We start from the raw sequence: 20,004 nt of genomic DNA on the forward strand, positions 1-20,004 counted from the left end.
TTTCCTAATTTGGTACCTCCAGATATTTTCCAAAAACTCGTTTGGTGGAACTTCTGCTCTCCTGTGACGTCATTTCCGGGTGAGCTATTCCCAGTGCTAGTCGTGTGTGACTGCTGTCCTCTTGTTTGGCATTAGCCTTACTACTATTGCTTACTCTAAGGGTTATCTGGGTTAATATTCACATCTAGTACCTTTTATTAGCGAATTCACCACTGTTAAACCGCTTGCTGTTCACTTTCTCATTTTGCTAAATAGACCACTTCTCTTTACCTAAACACCGCTAGCCTTAGCTTAGAACCTAGCATGGCCACCACTCCTTCCGCCTCTCCTCCTCTCTCCTGCCCCATGTGCCATATGTTTAGTGATGACCCTGCCTCCTTTAGTGAAAATAGCGGTAGTTGTGTTAAGTGTAGTCTTGTGTTAGACTTGGAGGCCAGGCTGGAGCAGTTAGAAGCGCGGCTCCGCACAGTGGAAGCTAAGCCGGCTAGCCAGGTCGTTACTCGTAGCGTGGGCCGCGCTACCAGGGCTAACTTAGCTAGCACCCCAGTGCCCTCCCAACAGCCGGGAGACAGTCAGGGGTTTGTACCGGTTGGGAGGAAACATAGTGCTAAACGCAAAAACTTAGAGCACCCGAGACTCCACGTTAGTAATAGGTTCTCCCCCCTCAGCGACACACCCGCTGAACACTCAACTCTGGTTATAGGCTCTTCTGAAGTTAGAAACGTGGAGCTCCCAGCGGCTACAGTCAGGTATTATCAGGGGGCCAGAGTTGGTGACATCGAGGGGAACCTTAGGATGTTAGCTCAGAGTAAGTCCAGGTTCCGTCGAGTCGTGATTCACGCAGGCGGTAATGATGCCCGACGGAGACAGTCAGAGGTGGTTAAGTTAAACGTAACTTCGGTGTGTAAACTGGCTAAGACGATGTCCGACACTGTAATTTTCTCTGGTCCCCTGCCGAACTTGGTCAGTGATGAAATGTACAGCCGCTTTTCATCATTTAACCGCTGGCTTTCTAGATGGTGCCCAGAAAACGGCGTTGGTTTTGTGGATAACTGGAGCGCCTTTTGGGGGAAGCCCGGTCTCATGCGGAGAGACGGCGTCCATCCCACCCGGGACGGTGCCGCTCTTCTTTCTAGAAACATTTCTGCTAGCCTTAGTCTGTTAACCTGACGATCCAGAGAGGAGACCCGGGCGCAGAGCAGCAGTGGAAAACGCTCCTCTGAGCCTCCCTTAGGGTTAGTGCCGGTGCAAAACCCATGCAGGGAAAGTCAAGCAGGTCCTAGCTTTAGCTTATGTGCTGAAAGACAAATGAAAGGAGCGCGTCTTAGAAACCTTAAAGTGACAGACAGCAGTTCTCACAAGCAGAATTATGATGTAATTAGATGCGGTTTATTAAACATTCGATCCATTTCCTCCAAGTCCCTCTTAGTCAACGAGTTAATTACTGATAACAACCTTAGTCTTTTAGCCTTAACAGAAACTTGGCTCCATCAGGATGACTATGTTAGATTGAATGAAGCAACCCCCCCCACTTATGCTAACTATCAGAAATCCAGGATTTCAGGGAAAGGAGGTGGTTTGGCAGTAATATCACAGTCTAGCTTACTTCTCAGCCCTAAAGTTAAAAATGCTTATAATTCATTTGAAAGCATCATATTGTCTTTAAGTCACCCAAACAGGAAAACTCGAAAACCTGTTTTACTCATAATTATTTATCGCCCCCCCGGCCCATATTCAGAATTTTTAACTGAGTTTTCCGACTTCCTATCGACTATTGTCTTAGATTCTGATCAAATTATAATATTAGGGGATTTTAATATTCATGTTGATGACCCCAGTGACTGCCTAGGAAAGGCTTTTGCAGCTTTATTAGATGATGTTGGTTTCACCCAAAGTGTGAATGAACCCACTCACTGTCATAAGCACACCCTGGACCTTGTTCTAACCCATGGTATAGAGATCAACCAGCTGAGTGTCCTTCCTCTTAACCCCATCATTTCTGATCACTTTATGATTACCTTCCAGTTTACATTAGAACATCCTTCTGCCCCAGTGAATAAGAAACAGCTTAGAAGAACCTTAACTGACCGTTCTGTGTCTGAGTTTAAACACACAGTTCAGCCAGTACTTAGTGATATTCTGAGAAAATACTGAGTCCAGCTCCCATAGTATCAGTCCTAGTATAAATGACCACTTTGTTAATGATGCCTTACAAGCCCTCAGGAGTACACTCGATGTTGTTGCCCCCTTGAAACCTAAGTTCGTCAGACAAAACCGAGTAGCACCGTGGTTTAACGCTGAAACTCGTTCTCTTAAACGAGAAACCCGTAAGTTGGAAAGAGAATGGCGCCGCTCCGGTTCAGAGCAGTCTCTGGATATCTGGAAACATAGCCTATTAAATTATAAAAAAGCTCTGCGTAGAGCTAGAAGCCAGTACTATTCAACCTTAATATCAGAGAATGGAAATAATCCAAGATTTCTTTTTAGCACTATAGCTAAATTAACTCGCAGTCAGAGCTCAGTAGAACCACATGTTCCTGTTTCTCTCAGCTCTGATGATTTTCTTACATTTTTCGACAGTAAAATCTCAAATATTAGACATAAGTTAAATCAAGTTATTCCTACTATCAGCCCAGATCAGGCTGAAGCGGTAGAAATGGAGGCATCCATAGAAACCTCTGTAACATTAGACTGCTTCACTGCTGTGGATCAAGCGGAAATAACATCAATTATTACGTCCTCCAAATCCTCAACTTGTCTGTTAGACCCAATTCCCACTAGACGTTTTAAAGAAACTTTTCCCCTAATTAATGATCCCATATTAACAATGATAAATGCCTCTCTGGAAACGGGTTACGTGCCACAGTCTTTTAAATATGCAGTTGTTAAACCTCTTCTGAAAAAGCCCAGTTTGGATCCTAGCATCTTGGCCAACTATAGACCGATATCAAACCTCCCCTTTATTTCTAAAATCCTAGAAAGAGTTGTAGTTAAGCAGCTTTACTGCCACCTACAGGACAACAGCCACTTTGAAGACTTTCAGTCAGGGTTTAGACCTCACCACAGTACGGAAACTGCACTAGTTAGAGTCTCTAATGACTTGTTATTGGCCTCAGAAAAGGGTCTACTTTCTATTCTGGTCCTGTTGGACCTCAGTGCTGCCTTTGACACTATCGACCACAGTATTTTACTCCATAGATTAGAGCAGGACACAGGGATCAGAGGATCTGCTCTCCAGTGGTTTAAATCCTATCTGTCCGATAGGTATCAGTTCGTTAATGTAAATGGCCATTCCTCTCAGTGCACTCGAGTCAACTATGGAGTCCCACAGGGCTCAGTCTGGGGACCGATCCTGTTTACGCTTTATATGCTACCCCTAGGAAACATAATGAGGAAACACAGCATTAATTTTCATTGTTATGCCGACGATACGCAGTTGTATATATCCATGAAGCCTGACCAGAATGACCAGATAGAGAAACTGAACGCCTGCATCAGTGACATCAAGACCTGGATGACAATTAATGACCTCCTCTTGAACCCAGAAAAAACTGAGGTCATTATACTAGTTCCTAAAAACCTCAGAGATACTCTGTCTGCTCAGATAGTCTCCCTGGATGGCATAAGTATAACCCCCAATTCCACAGTTAGAAACCTTGGGGTTTTACTTGACCAGGATTTATCATTTAAGGCTCACATATCTCAGGCGTGTAGAACTGCCCTTTACCTGCGGAATATTGCTAAGATCAGAAATATACTTTCTAAGAGTGATGCTGAAAAACTCATCCATGCATTTGTTACGTCGAGGCTGGATTACTGTAACTCCTTGTTAGCAGCGTGTCCTAAGAGTTCCTTAAGAAGTCTCCAGCTTGTTCAGAACGCAGCAGCTAGATTGTTAGCTGGAACCAGCAGAAGAGATCACATCACTCCTGTGTTAGTTTCGCTCCATTGGCTCCCAGTTGATTCCAGAATCAAGTTCAAGATCCTCCTGTTAACCTATAAGGCCTTACATGGAATGGCCCCGTCCTATATTAAGGACCTCATAGTCCCTTACCATCCAATCAGAACACTTCACTCACTAAATGCAGGACTGCTTGTGGTTCCTAGAATTAGTAAAAGTACGGTTGGAGGTAGAGCGTTTAGCCACCAAGCCCCTGTCTTATGGAATAAACTCCCAGCTCATGGAAGAGAGGCCGACTCAGTTTCTACATTCAAAGCTAGACTGAAAACGTTCCTCTTTGGACAGGCTTATTGTCAGACTAGTTAGTATTCAGAGATTATTTAACTTAATGTTAGTTTGTTTAAATTAAACTTAATAAAAACTATTTCTTTTAAAAGGCTGCTAGAAGTTGAAGCTGGGGTAACTATGGTGCTCTGGGGTTCTTTCCTCTTTTCTCATCTACTTCTACCCTTCCTCTCTCCTCTATTCTTGATCATTATTCATCATTCAGTTCTCCATGTCTCTGTTTGGTGCAGTGATTCATGTATTGTCCCTCTTTTCCTCTCCCCTCCTGGGGAGTGGGAGTGCTTCCAGACTCCAGTTGTTTCATCCGTGCTCCTGTTCCTGACCGAGTACCTCGTCTCTGCTCCTGCTCCTACACCTGGCTGTGGTTCCTGTCTCCGGCTCGACTCGCGCCTTTGACTGTCCCCCCAACCACGGCTGGATGAAGCTCGTCTGCTGGACTTTATATATGTAGTTGTAGATTTAGATAAGTTAATTCTTCTCTAAGAGTTCTGGTAAATCGCCTGTCCGTCCTGGGGGAGGATCCCTCCTTCATGTGGGCACCCCTGAGGTTTCTTCGTTTTTTCCGGAATCCGTTTTTTTTGGGAGTTTTTCCTTACCGCGAAGGGGGGTCTAAGGGCAGGGATGCCAGTATAGCTTAGTTAGTTTGTTAGTTCATTTTAGTATTTTTCTATTGAACTCTTTGTATTCATGATCCTTTTGATTTCATGTTTTACTTCGAAGCCCATCGAGACGACTGTTGTTGTGATTTTGGGCTATACAAATAAAATTGAATTGAATTGAATTGAACTTTTAAACAACTACTGACTGCAAAAAGTAAAAGGAGAATAAAAAAGAACAATTAAGCAAAGTTGAGCGAAATGTTGTCGATGGGTAATTTAGAGACGACTGAATCAATAAAAAGTTTATACTGGAAATAAAAGATTAACTTAAATCTATGTTGTATTAAGTTTTAGGCCTGAATCTACCTGATATAATAAAAACAGATTTATATTCAGCCTTTTACTCAATTTCTTTGATGGAATCAGATCTGATATGGGATCTGAATGAATCAGAGGACAACAGAAGCCTGGTGTCTTCAAGCGTGTTTTCATCCCACTCTCAGGCTGTATCAATTGGTCATGTAAATACCCAAACCAGATCTCCTGTTTCACGTGAAGCATACGTTTGTGAAGCCTTAAACCCGGTCTGCCACCAACGCTTTTCCAGCTCACTGGGATTCTTGCCAAGATCAGAAACCAGACACTGGGCCTGGCTCTTTCTGGGCCGACTACCTCACAGGTGAGAAGGGAATAAATGGGGCTGTTCACATCTTTGTTAGGAAGCTCTGCCCTGAAGGGAGACATCAATATTCTGACACAGCATAGAAAACATGAAAGAAGCACAAACACGGAGCAAGTCCAGATGTTTTTACGTTCTCATGGCTAACATCCAGCCAGATGAATCACTAGTCAGTGTTTGTGTAAATCCTTAGACTCCCTATGTACACTAATGAACTGTTTGATTGCTTACTGGGGATTTCTTTCTTGTTCTTTTCATCCCTAAAGACTGGATTTAGATGGATGAGTCTGAGTTGTTCCTTTGAACTCCAAAGCTTAGGTCATGTTCTGCATCTGCAGCATTAGTCACAGCGAGTCAAAGGAGCTCCTCCTCGTCACATTTGATCCTGGATGTGTTCGTGACACACATGCAGGAGGTAAACAAACATGCCTGTGCAGAAGCTCAGACACGCTGTGTGAATGTGGATGCACGTGCAAAAACATCCACTTTCTCTACTTTGTGACGTGTTGTAGCCTGCACCATCCACTTCCTCTTGCCAAAAAAAGAGACAAAATAAAACACATTTCTTACCTTGCTCGCAGTTTTTGCCCCCATACCCAGTGGGGCATTCACAGCTGTGGGTGTTCCACTTGCTGACGCACACTCCTCCGTTTACACACACATTGCTGCTGCAAAAGTCTTCCTTTGCCGGACAACCTGAAAGTTTCCAAACAAATGTGTGGGTTTGTAGAGTTTAAAAAGTTAACTTTAAAGTATCTGTGGCAGTTTCAGGAAAAAACTGAGAGTAGGAACCAGAAAGAAATCCCTTCAAAAGAGAACTTTACAGATGTTCACTTTACAGTTTACTGTAAACCGTTGCAAGCACCAAAGGTGTGGACTTGAGTCATGATATTGAAATAAAGAAATGCAGGCGGGGTCCAAAATTAACATTCGCTAGGCGCCAAATACGACCAAATTTACTGTTGGAGGAGTCAAAACTGGAGCAACATTTGGCCTATGAAGGTTTGCACTTAATCAGACTAGTCTTTAGACCAGTCTAGTTAGTCAGACTAGTCTTGGTAATTTTTGGTGGATTTGATCTAAGCTTCTCTGCTGTTGTCATAAACAGTCAGCGCTTCAGATGCAACAAACACAATTGTTTGTCTTTTTTGTTCAGTTTTGTGTGACACTGATGCACACACACACAGAAGAAAATGTCCTTTAGTTTCCATTCATTTTCATCCATGAAGCCAACAGAAATGACTGGAATTCATTCATAATTGGTGTCAGGGTTCAGAGCAAGAAAAAACAGCAAAATGTGGCAGATTTGACCAGAACCAGCCCTCAGAAAGAAAACACAAACAGATGTGTTAAGTGTGCACTAACTACACAACATATCTTAATTATGAATTCCTGAGGGCCTCTGGCCCGGGCCTCTTAGTTGTTCCTGAGGTGATGACCAAAAACCACGGTGAGGCCTCGCTGTGGAACGGCCTGCCGGAGAACCTCAGGGCCGCAGAGTTTTTAAGAAGAGGCTCAAGACCTGCCTTTGAAATTTAGCTTTTACATGACTTTAGTAATGGCTTCATTCTTTGAGTCTGTATCAATTTATTAATTTATTTTCTCTTCTTAATGCATTATTATTATTATATTTTATTATTATTGTTATTATTATTAATATAATACTTTTTTGTTATTGTTGCTATATTCATGCCATTGAAGGTAATGTTTTATTCATTCATTCAATCATTTATTTTCAAATCCGTTTTTGTCCCTTTCGGGGTCACGGGGCTGCTGGAGCCTATCCCAGCCACTTGCAGGCGAAGGCGGGGATATCCTGGACAGGTCGCCAGTCTGTCTCAGGGCATTTTAATCATTTCATTTATTTTATTTTTGAATTACTATTATTGTTATATCTTATGTTTTAACTATTTTATTATTATTTACACACTGATGTTCCAGTGTTTCCTCTCAGGGATCCATTGTTCTGGGACATTACTGGCTCCGCCTGTAGGGGGTGCTGTTGCTGCGGTGCTCGTTCTCATTGGGCCGGCTGGGGTCCCGCTCTGTGGTCTAATAGCTGTAGAGGGGGCTCTGAGCTGCTGTGCTGGGTGGGCGCTGTGGCGATGACCCCCGTGGTCGGGCCTTAGAGTAAATGGATCCCCGCTGTACCGGTTCCTCACAGCAGAACCGAGCCAGACTTTCTTTTAGCTGCAGTTCTCACATTTCTGTTGAGGGTTGTATTGGGGGAACTGGGTGGGAGGGGGGCCATCTGTGTGAGTGTCCTGTGTTTTCTGTTTTAAATAATTTTCCTATTCATGCCTATTTTATCTGCTTTTATGTAAAGCGCTTAGTGTTGTCAATTGGAATGAAAGGCGCTAAACAAATTTATAAAGTTTGAGGTTAAACAAAACATTTTCAATTAAGGAAAAATCATTCATTCATTTTCTATTCCGTTTAGTCCCTTTTTGGGTCACGGGGCTGCCGGAGCCTATCCCGGCCCACTTGTGGCCGGGATAGGCAGGGGACGCCCTGGACAGGTCGCCAGTCAGGAAAAAAAAGAAAATAATTAGATTACAATGAATTTAACTGTGAAATAATTTAGAAAAAGTGGAAATTTTACAATGGAGGAAGATTTTTTTTGTAGAAAAAAACGTTTTTGTTTTTTTAAAGTTAGTTTTACGAGATCTGAGTCTAATTTTAAAAAGTTTAAGTTTTGGGGTTTAGGAGAACTCTTTAAGAACAAAGTTAGATATTTAAGAAAAAAATTGTCAAAAAAATTAATATCAGAAGAAGCTAAATTTAAAATTCAATTCAGAAGATCAATTTTCAGAAAAATAAACGGTTTGGTTTGGGCTAAATCAATATTCTGACTCCACACAATTAAAGGAAAACATTGAGGATAAAGTCAAAATACAAAAGCAAATTCTGGGATTTGAAGTAAACCTTCATTATTAATTTAAAATTTAAAAGAAAAACAAAGAAAATCAAAACATTTTTGTACCTTTTTTATCCTCCCTTTTACACTTTTTGTGTAGATTAGCTAATATCCAAGCAAAACCATTGAGAAACTGATGGTGACCTTTAAAAATGACCTTCACCTGCTCAAACACAGGAAGTCCCATAAAGCAGCATTTGTCAGGGCTTCAGAGCTCACCAGGCGTGGTGCCGTTGTTTGCAATGAAGCCGGCCATGTCCACGGTCCTGCTGTCGATCTTCAGGTCTCTCATGCAGCCCACAAAGTTTCTGTTCCTCACAGGGAAGTCCTCTGGCAGGTTGGGAACTCCACCCAGAAGCAGCGGACCGGTCAAGTCCAAAGATCTGTACAAGTCAACGAGTCAGGCTCACATGACCAAGAACCTTTGTAAAAAAACTGGAATTCTGGGATCACAACAGATGTTTGGAACCAGAAGTTTTTCATAAACTGCATCTCTTAGGAGGATAACTTGGGTAAATCCCAGAATAATCAGCATTTTTGACAAAAAAAGAATGCTTTATTGATTTAACAAGTGCCTGCATCCTCATCAGTAAGGCACATTAAACACAGCGTAGGAAGCTGCTTATGCGCAGAAACACCAAACACTGAGTTACCTAAAGAGCTTTAATGTGACGCAATTCCAGGAAGAAAAGCAGAGGAAAGCTTCATGAAGGGACAAACACTGTTTAGCTGGAGGCAGGAAGAACTAAATCAACGTTTAGAATCCCTTCAATGGAAAAAAAAGAAGGAAACGTTTCAACATAAAATAGGGACAACCTGTGAAAGTTCAGCCATGCGGTCGCTGACATTCAGGTCACCCGCGGTGCCTTCAGGCGTTTGAAACTCTGAAGAACTAAATTACACGGCTGGTTAACGAACATCTGCAGGTCCCGCTGCGACAAATTTGAGGCGTCCTCTCAGTGCCTTCAGCATCTGCGACCTGTGCAACAAGATCATGGAGGAATGCGGCGCTGTGGCCTTGGTCTTTGAAGCCTGCCTCTGACCCCGCCCTCTGCATACTTAATGTGCCCCAGCATGCCGACTTCCACAGGCTCATCACAAACTCTCACTCAATAAAAAGCAGAACTGATTAGCGAGCAGTAAACACAGAGATCCGTCTAAAGCCAGCGCTGAGAGGAGCTCTGGCGGGTCTAAGACCATGTCTGACAGCAAGAGAGGCCAGAAAAATGAGCAGATTAGGAGATAAGCCAGCGACAGTTGCCGGTTCTGTGAGCTCTAGTAATGAAGACAACTTGACGTTGCCCCTCTCCCCCTCCCCCGAGATATGATTTATTAACCCATCAGTCGGACTGGTTTGTCTGACTTCAGGCAAATTAAAAAAAGAAAAGTTCGTACTTCTTCTGTCCCGTCTGCGTGCCCTGTGCCGCGCACGAGTAGTTGCCAATCTGCTTCCTGAATCGAATGGCCACAGCGATGTCACAGTCGTCCACGGCAACCACTGCCACCTTCTCTGCAGAGGGTCCATGAGGGGTGCCCAGACGGCCGATGTTTGGCTGAAAAATCAAACAGAACAAAAAATCAAAGGTTTGACTTGAGCTAAAGAACATAAACACTAAACCCTCGTATCTCAGAAATGTTCTCCATCGGCAGCTATTCCAAGACTGAACTAGAAACTCGGGTCCTTAGGACCCAAAGGGAAAGCCCAGACACTTTTGGAGGGAATCCTTTTTTGACCTCAGGATCAGTATCAGTACCAGAACTGGTACCAGTCCCAGTTCACTGAACCCTTCAACACTGGCAATGTGGCCGGCGACACCTCAAGAACACCCTCCTCGACATCCTGGAGCTCCTTTAACTGTTTTCATGTCGGCTTTGCACTCATGTGCAACACATCACTACTGTAAAGTGTTGCACATTGGAGCTTTTCTTCATCACAGAATCCGCTGATTGTGTAAACATGTCACTACTGTAAAGGTTATCAGTACAAAGCTGCTTCTTTCTGCTTCACAACATGCAAGGATTCTGTTAATAGTGTAAACGCTTAGAGTTACAGTAACGACTCAGTAAGTACAGACTCTCATCATTGTTAATCTGACATCTTCCTTACACTAACCTGCCTTAGGCAGAGAACAAAAGTCCAACACTAAAGAAACAGAACAGTTGACATGACTAAGATTTAGAGATGCTCACAAGTCCTGTTATTGCAAGTCCAAGTCAAGTATTAAGTCTTTTAAACTTTTAAGTTGAAACAAATGTTTTACTATCACAAATTGTTATTAAACTACTTTTAAACAACTTGTGACACAAAAATAATTATTTTTTTCTGCTTTCACGATGCAAATGTGAAGGAAGTTTTTTGTCTTTTCAAACTCGCATTGACATCCTGTAGACAAAAAATAAGCATAAACAAATCCCAAATCCCAGGTCCCAAGTCATCAAGTCTGTGTCCCAAGTCCAAGTCCTCACCTCTGCTGAGCTCTCACAGGACTTCACCTGAACAACTAAAACAAATCTTTTGTTCCAGATCGAGTCCGCTTCATTCAAGTCCTGAACCTTGAACTGTCAGAACTTTAGTCTGTTTTCAGACCATTCTGTTTTGGACCAAAGCTGGTAAACAAAAACCATGTGACAAAGATCTCTTCACTCATTGGCCAGGAACTATGAGGGCGGGTCAAAACAACAAGAGAAGGCGGACGTGCTGTTTCACAATCCTTATGGGGACAGTTAACTTATTAGAACTTTAAATTTGAGTCATATTAGTTTAATTAATTGTTTATATAATTAACGTTATTTCAGTTTTGAACGTCTGGAACAAAACTTTTTACCCGTTACTTTGGATCAGCGGTTCGTGCTGCAAGGCGGTTACTGACAAGAAGACGTGGCGTGTTTGCTTAGACTCAGAGGATGCTAGCAACTGCAGGGATGAGGAGACGTCTGGTATGAAGGTACACCGATACGTGTTTATGACATATAGATTGTTGGGAAAACAGTGAGAAGCAATGTGGATCACGTTAAAAGTTGTTTTACTGAGTCTGAATTCACCCGAAGAGAAGAGCACCTGGTGGATAAGACTGAGGTCTAGCTGGCAGAGCTCTTGTGAGCCTGAACTGTAGTGTAACCCTTGTGCTATCCTAGGCACTTTAACATTGGGAGTTGGGTCATCTAGACCCACTAGACCAGGGGTGCTCACACTTTTATGGCGTGCGAGCTACTTTTGAATCGACAATGTCTTGAAGATCTACCTATAAATATATATGTATATAAAACGCCCCTCTCACCCTCCGCGGGTGGTTTCTCCTCCAAGCTGGGGTCCTCTACCAGAGGCCTGGGAGCTTGAGGGTCCTGCAGTATCTTAGCTGTTCCTGTTCTTTTCTGGACTGAGAGGTCTGAGGTCTTTCCAGGTATCTGTTGTAGCCACTCCTCCAGCTTGGGGGTTACTGCCCCGAGTGCTCCAATTACCACAGGCACCACTGTCACCTTCACTTTCCATGCTTTCTCCAGTTCTTCTCTGAGTCCCTGGTATTTCTCCAGTTTCTCATGTTCCTTCTTCCTGATGTTCCCATTGCTTGGCACTGCCACATCAACCACAACGGCTTTCCTCTGTTCTTTATCCACCACTACAATGTCTGGTTGGTTCCCCATTACCATCCTATCAGTCTGGATCTGGAAGTCCCACAGGATCTTTGCCCTCTCATTCTCTACCACCTTCGGAGGTGTTTCCCATTTTGACCTTAGGGTTTCCAGTTCATATTCTGCACACATGTTCCTGTATATTATTCCAGCCACTTGATTGTGGCGCTCCATGTATGCTTTCCCTGCCAGCATCTTACACCCTGCAGTTATGTGCTGGATTGTTTCAGGCGCCTCTTTGCACAGCCTACACCTTGGGTGTTGTTTGGTGTGGTAGATCTACACCTTGGGTCTTGTCTGGTGTGGTAGATCTACACCTTGGGTCTTGTCTGGTGTGGTAGATCTACACCTCGAATGACATCCCAATGTCAGTACTGTAGATCCTGGTGGTGTGGATCAGGGAGTCAATGTCACGCTCGCTCTTAGCATATAGCTTGATGACATCCATGTAGAGGAGGTGGCTGATGTTGGCCCCATTTCTGAGTCGGTATCCATACCCAGTCTTGTTGATTATTTGGCTGAGGGGGTTCAGACCTATGTGGAACAGCTGTGGGGACACCTTGGTATATCCCACATTTGATGGCCACTTGTGCAAGTGGCTTCCCATTGGCTTCAAGGGTGGTTTTCCACAGCTTCATTGAGTTTTCTATGAAGGCTCTTAGAGTCCTGTTGATGTTGTACAGCTCCAAGCATTCAGTGATCCATCTGTGTGGTATTGAGTCATAGGCCTTCTTGTAATCAATCCAGGCTATGCACAGGCTGGTGTGTCGTGACCTGCAGTCTTGAGCAACTGTTCTGTCGACCAGGAGTTGGTGTTTGGCTCCTCTGGAGTCTCTATCAATGCCCTTCTGTGTGTTACTCATGAATTGATCCATGTGCCTGTTTATCTTGGTTGCAATGATGCCTGACATGAGCTTCCATGTTGTGGACAGACAGGTTATTGGCCGGTAGTTGGATGGGACTGCACCCTTTGAGGGATCCTTCTGAATTAGGATCGTTCACCCTTCCGTCAGCCATTCGGGGTGAGTCCCATCTCTTAGCAGCTGGTTCATTTGTGCTGCCAGGCGCTCGTGGAGTGCGGTAAGCTTCTTTAGCCAGTAGGCATGTATCATGTCAGGACCTGGGGCCTCATTTATAAAGGTTGCTTACGCACAAAAGAAGGCGTACGCCACTCTCTACGCAATAATTGAGATTTATAAAAAGCAAACTTGACGGGAAAATGTGCGGTCCTTCACGCAAGCTCTGACCCAGGCGTATGCACAAAAACGGGTGAAAAGTTACGTTTTTTTCATTTCCTCTCGGTGTTTGCCATGGTTTCGCAATCAATGAATATTCATTTGTGGGCGTTCCACGGACTATTTATGGGCAACCATGGGCGTGTCATGAAGCAGCAAAAGCTGCGCTGCATTTAGAATTGGTTGTGATTTATTAAGGGAAAGATGCGTAAGATGTGCGTGCGCACGGTTTTATAAATCCGAATATTTCTGTGCGTACGCACGTCCTATGTTTCATCCGTACGCCACTTCTGACGCAAATCCTACGCAAAGTTTTATAAATGAGGCCCCTGGTGCTGTCCAGTTCTTCATACCTGAGACTCTTTCTTGGATGTCTGCCACTGTGATGGTTACTGGATTCTGTTCAGGGAAGTTGCTATGTTCTTTTCTCAGAGAGACCAGCCACTGGGCATTGCTGTTATGTGCTGTCTCTTTCTCCCATATGCTTTTCCAGTATTGTTCAGTTTCCAGCCTTGGTGGGTCTGCTTGGCTGTTTTGACCCTGCCACTGAGCGTACACTTTTGCAGGTTGAGTTGCAAAGAGCCTGTTTATTCGTCTGGCTTCATTGTCTCTTGTGTACCTCTTTAGGCGGCTGCTCAAGGCTAGGAGCCTTTGTTTGACAGTTTCCAGTGCTTCAGGTATGGGCATCTGGCTGTATCTCTTAGGTACTTGCTTTCTCATTGTACCTCTTTGAGCCTCTGTCAGCTTATTCACATCCTTCAGAGTTGCCATGATTTTGGCCTCTAACCGTTGCTTCCATGGTGGGTACTGTTTTCTTCCATGGTTGCTCTTATAGCCAAGCATCTCAAGGATCACTGCTGCTGAAGTGTAAACCAGTTCATCGGTTTCTGTGATGGTTGTGGTAAGAATTGCCCTCAATGCTTCATTCACAGTTTCCAGTAGACTTTCAGGCAGTACATCACTTAACCGTTGTAGCTGGTGTCGGGGTTGCCTAGTGTTCATTCTAGACATGATCTTGTCTTTCATGTCAGTTGCTGCCTCGCTCAGCGTAATTGTGGTTGTTGGTGCTGTGTACCCAATCTCAGAGTGGGAGTGTGGCATAACCTCCTCTCTGACCTGTTGTTCTGGCTCTCCCGTGGCATTGTATTGTATCGCTTCAATCTCAAGTTGTGATAGGAGTTGCCGTTTGTGAATGTTAGAGCACTGGGCTACCAGTTGTTTGGCAGTTAGCCTTGATTGTGGGTTTCGAAGCATCCATTCATTCCACATTCTCTGCATGTATCCCCTCTGGGTGGGATTACTTGAGTAGTAGCATTCTAACAGAACCTTGTTCTCACATCTAGTCCATTTCCGTCTTGTTCCAGTAGCCCACTTTCCATCAGGGTGCCCTGGTCCCTCAGCACCTGACGCAGACCTTGTTTGGCCAGGCAACGTCTGAGCCGGCATGACATGCGGTTCATTGTCTCTCATGTTGTGAGGTAGGCATAAGCGTTAAGGGGCTTGCCCAAGGACCCTCACTGGGTGATGTTTATTGCCCGTCATTGTTATAGTAATTGCCCCATTTCCATTTTTCCATTACCATTAATTGTTCGTTCCGCCCTGGGAATCGAACCCGGGTTTCCTGCATGACAGTCCTGCACCTTACCAACCGAGCTACTTGGCCGAGCCGGTCAACGTGAATGCACCTGTTTGGCGTGTTTTAAAGTAGGCCAGCGTGCACGGATGAGAAGCTCCTTGTCGGCTCTGGATGAGCGGAGCGTGGATAAACATATTCATATATTCATATATATGTATATATATATATATATATAAAGTACTATTAGTAAATGTTTGTTAGTTATGTTTATTAGTAACATTATTGTTTATGTACTGATGATTAAAAACTACACAGTGACATTACACAAAGATACTTTAGTATTAACAGATGAGGCGTTTTATTACAAAGACAGAAAGCAGAGACTACCGTATTTCATGCTCTGCTGTAGACCGTGCAATGGGGGGAGTATCATGGCTTTTCAAAGGCGCTGCTGGCTCCGTACGAAGCGTGTGCCTCCGACATAACAGCTTCCTTATGAGCTCGTATTTATCGATAGATAGATAGATAGATAGATAGATAGATAGATAGATAGATAGATAGATAGATAGATAGATAGATAGATAGATAGATAGATAGATAGATAGATAGATAGATAGATAGATAGATAGATAGATAGATAGACAACTTTATTTATCCATTTGGGAGGTTCCCCCATGGAAATTGACATCTCCATCGCATACAGCACTGCTTGACATACATGTAGGAAAAAGGAAAAAACAGCACAGTGACTAGAAAAATTAGAAAGATTAGAACAGTAAGAAACAATTTAAATATCTGCAAAACAGCATATATAAAAAAAGGTCATTCAGGCCCTTTCCGTTTCCTTTTCCGTCCCCCCCCCCCCCCCCCCCCCCCCTAAGTGGAGGTTAAAGAGTTTGATGGCCCGGGGGACAAAGGAGTTCCTCAGTCTATTAGTGCTGCACCTTGGGAGGAGCAGCCTCTTACTGAAGGTTCTTCTCTGGCTACTGATGGTCGTGTGCAGAGGGTGGGTGGTATTGTTTTATTAGTGTCCTTCTCTTTGCTACAGTAGCCAGAGGGTCCAGCCTTGTGCCAACCACAGAGCCAGCCCGCCTGATCAGCTTCTCCAGCCTGGAGAAGTCTGTCTTTGAGGTGCTCCCCCCCCAGCACACCACAGCGTAGGTTAGTACACTGCAGAGCTGATAGCAGGAGGAGACACGAGGGGCGGCTTCAATAAACACTCCGATTGCGCGGAGCGGTCTTCTGCCGGGAACTTGACGTGACGCAGGGCAGAGAGCAACTCTCTTATGACAGAGAGTTCACGCTCAGTGTTTTTAAACACACGTCTGCAGCGACATATGCGTCAGAGGATGTCCGATTGGCCGTTCTGCATGTGAATCGAGTCCCATACTTCTCGGTGAGGATTTTGATTGGCTGGTGGATTTTAAAGAAGTACTTTTTCTTTTTCTTTTTTTTTATCTTCTCTGTCCCGAGATCTACCCTCTACCCTCATGTCCTTGACGATCGACCGGTCGATCGCGATCAACGTAATGAGCACCCCTGCACTAGACAGAGCTCTGAACCTTTTTTCTTCAATGATTTGTGATCTTCACTGGTGTCCATGGATTACATGAAATCTTTCCACCTTTATCCACCTTTGTCATGGTAGGGAGAACACCTCAATGTAAGGATGGGGTCATCTGGACCCCATAGGATAGCACAAGGGTTAAATCCCCAACTCCTCCAACTTCAGTATACTTTCTTACACACTACTGTCATGGTAAATGACTTCAACTAAACTTTATTTATAGTTCTTTACAATTTCCAGCCTGCTTTATTTCTTATTTCTTTCAATCAGCTCCGCCCACGCTGGTTAATTCTCCACAAACAACCTCTGGCTGATTTCAGGCGTCTTAGAGCAGCAGCGTACAATTGATCCAGGCTTAATTTGACAAAAATGCCTTTGTGCTCATAACTAATAACCACAATTTAGGCTAATTCCTTCATCAAGGTCTGCAACCAACAAACGTTGATCTGAGAAAATGTGGATCAGATTAGAACAAAGCAGGCCAGTTGGTGTAAAACAGCCTGAGAATGAAGTTCAGTAGAGTTTCAGCAACGGGAAATGCTTTGAATCAGAAAAATGTAAAGTGATAAAGAGTAATGCGCTTTTAAAACTCACTGAGTCTCTAGTTTATGTCAGCTTTTAATCAGATTCTTTGCCAGTGAAGTTAAGAAAAATCATGAAATGCAAGATTGACTGTATTTATATTTATGCCTTTTAGCATCATGGCCATGGGATGGCAGATAAAAACTAGCCTTTGGCTAATTCTGGCTTTTAACCACGTTTATCATGTGTTTTTTAAATTGCACTGTCCGCTTTAAAAAAAGAAAAAAGAAAAAAGAAAAATGAAACATGATGAAGAAAGCCGGTATGAGATACCGGGGGGGTCAAATGCAACTAAAGATACCACGAAGTGGGAACAACATGCACATGAATTCAAACCATGGGCAGTATAGTATGGCCCGCCCTCACTGCCCCCCCTTTCGACCCGCCACCGATGGCACACCCCTCACTCTCATCCTCTGCCACCCCGGTCAGAGCTAAAATGACAAATTTATTTAAAAAGCACAACACTTTTTGGTTTCATCTCCATAGCAACCATTTTAATTTTTGGGTTGCTTGTGTGTGTGGTGGTGGTGGGGGGGGGTTGAACAGGTCTATGTAATTTTTAGAAGAATCTGTAAAAGTAAGCTTGGATTTTCTTGGTAGCAGGTGTATTTGGTTGACCACGCCCACATTCCTAATGTGTTCATTTTCTCGCGGTGTGTGGTTTTGTTCAGCCTGACCCATTCATGTATTGAACTCCTCAATATTCTGGCAAAGAAAGTGCGAGCAACAGGGAAACGCTACATCTGCGAGCTCGCCACGCTAAGTTTAAATTTGTATCTGGTACTAAAGGCATTCTTTGTTTTTGTTGGAAATTTCAAGATGGCGGCCTCTTCCTGAGGTCAGAAGTCAACTTGGGTGGTGGTAAGCTGGTGGTATGTGGGTGAAATGTCAAAAGCTTTCTTTTCCCAAATTTGGGAACATATGAAAATTGCCAAATTTCACTCTTAGCCACAAAACAGTCATCAAGCCATTGTCCTGTTCCCATCCCATAATAATTATTAAAACCTCCTTTGGATACCCCCGACACGCAGGTTTTTGTTCCAAGAGTGGATGTAAGAAAGTTTTTTAAGCCCATCAGAGATTCTGGACTCAGCCAATGTTCTGGCGTTTTCCTTCCTGTTCCGCCATCTTTCCAGTCGGGTTCTTCTTGACAAAGGGGCGGGGCTTCCTCTTTGCTGTCCGCCGTCTTCACGATGGTAGATTACTTTCAGGAAGATTTGGTGTCTTTGTTGCACTAACTTTAGCTATATAGACAGACGGGAGAGTGAATGATATAGCGTCAGTGTCTCTCATCACTTTTGTTGTGAATTTGCACCAAATCGCATCACTTCCTGTCATGTGACACCTTCCAACAGCCAATCAGGTCAACTCTCCCAAACGTAGACAGCAGAGTTATGAAAGGACAGAAATGTGGTTTGTGCTGAAGGACAAACTAGAGTAATCTGACTCCACTCTGTAAGTGCATTACTGAGGCATGCTGGGAGTTAGCAGCGCTCCGGAGGGGGATCAAATTCTTCTTAAATCAGATTAAAGGATAAAAATAAAAAACAAAGGGAAGAATACGTAGCCTCAGAGCCTTCATGTTTTAAAGCTGGTCAGATTTCTGCTGACAGAAACAAAAATGTTCGTTTTAGTGAAGAGACTGAAACTCTACAATCATTTCAGTTTAGTGAAGTGAAAAAAAAAAATCTTAAAGGTTTTTTGTTTCAAAGAGCAAAAATAATCACAAAAACGAATTTAAAGACAGAAAAAGTCCATTAAAAAGTAAAAAGAAGAAACAGAAAAGAACATATATTAAAATAAAGATAAGAACAGGTTCATTCAGTCTGTCCGTAGAGGTTAGTGAACTCATCAGCTCATTCAAGAACTGTAAAAAAAGAAAACAAATATGAAAGTAAGAAGATGCTGTTGTTGGACTAAACAGAAACACAAATACAAAATAATTGGAAAACAAACAGAAATGAATGGATGAGACGGAGGCAGGAACCATCAAGCGAAGGATGTCTCTTTCTCTCTGCTAACGGACGCCATGCGGCCATAATCCAACTAATGACATAACGAACCATCGATGTCAAATATACTTTCATCTTGTTATTTCTATGTTGAAATTGGTTTGTGTTGTCATGGTAACTACTGCTGTATGAGCACTAACCAGTGGAGAAAAGTGGTATAAAGCTAAAAATGATATGTATCAAATATGTGTATTTTCATAACATTATTACATTTTAGATTCTATTTTATTATAGTTTATATCATATTTATTATTATTTTATTTTATTCATACTCCATATAGGGGTCTCAAACTTGTGTCCAGCGGGACATTTGCGGCCCCCCAGGACGATATTTTGCGGCCCGTCTTAATAAAACATCAGTTTAATGTCAGTGTGGCCTGTGAGTTTTGTAGAAGTGGCCCTTTTGCGGCGTTGTGTGCGGAGCAGACGAACCGACCAATCACGGTTGGGTTTGTGGCTCTGGGGGCGTGACACTGACCGGGCTTGAAGCAGGAAAACATTTTGGGCAGAAAACACTCCAACTAGGGTTATTTGGGGGTATTTGGGTCTTTTACTAACCATTAGGGTTGGGCGATGTCCCCTAATTTGGCCGTTGACGATGTTTGCTGTCAACCATCGGGATGGACGATGACATCGTCGGGGGGGGGGGGGGGGGGGTATTTTTACATTTTTCGTTCTTATATAACTGCTATTCCTTATTTTGCTTTTTTCATTTTATTTCCCAACTAATGGTTAATCCGCGATGATCCAGTATAAACTGAGGGAAGTGACTTTAACAGAAAAAGTAACAAACAAAATAGAAAAGAAGTGGTCCGCTCCTGCACTTAAACTAGCGAAGTGGACCGGCGGAGGGCGGATTTACAGCTTTATGTTTGATGGGAAGGGGGGGGGGGGTACATGAGCGGTATGTGTGGGAGATTTAAGACTGCGATCCGTCCCGCAGCTCTAGGGGTACGAG

At 43.5% G+C, this 20,004-nt stretch overlaps 1 protein-coding gene across 11 annotated transcripts in view; it reads right to left on the bottom strand.

Annotated features, from left to right (window-relative positions):
- Positions 1-20,004, bottom strand: part of celsr1a (cadherin EGF LAG seven-pass G-type receptor 1a) — a 154,347-nt gene that overhangs the window by 63,101 nt on the left and 71,242 nt on the right. For all 11 annotated transcript variants that reach the window (XM_078941872.1, XM_078941873.1, XM_023952122.2 and 8 more), the window contains 3 exons: positions 9,837-9,994; positions 8,661-8,824; positions 6,095-6,220 (listed from right to left, as the gene is read on the bottom strand). In XM_078941872.1, coding sequence (XP_078797998.1) covers positions 6,095-6,220; positions 8,661-8,824; positions 9,837-9,994 — 448 coding nt within the window. The remainder of the gene's footprint in view (positions 1-6,094; positions 6,221-8,660; positions 8,825-9,836; positions 9,995-20,004) is intronic.

This window comes from Oryzias latipes, chromosome 23 (assembly GCF_053564925.1).
Source record: "Oryzias latipes strain Hd-rR chromosome 23, Olatipes_Hd-rR_3.1".
In the NCBI taxonomy this organism is placed as follows: domain Eukaryota; kingdom Metazoa; phylum Chordata; class Actinopteri; order Beloniformes; family Adrianichthyidae; genus Oryzias; species Oryzias latipes.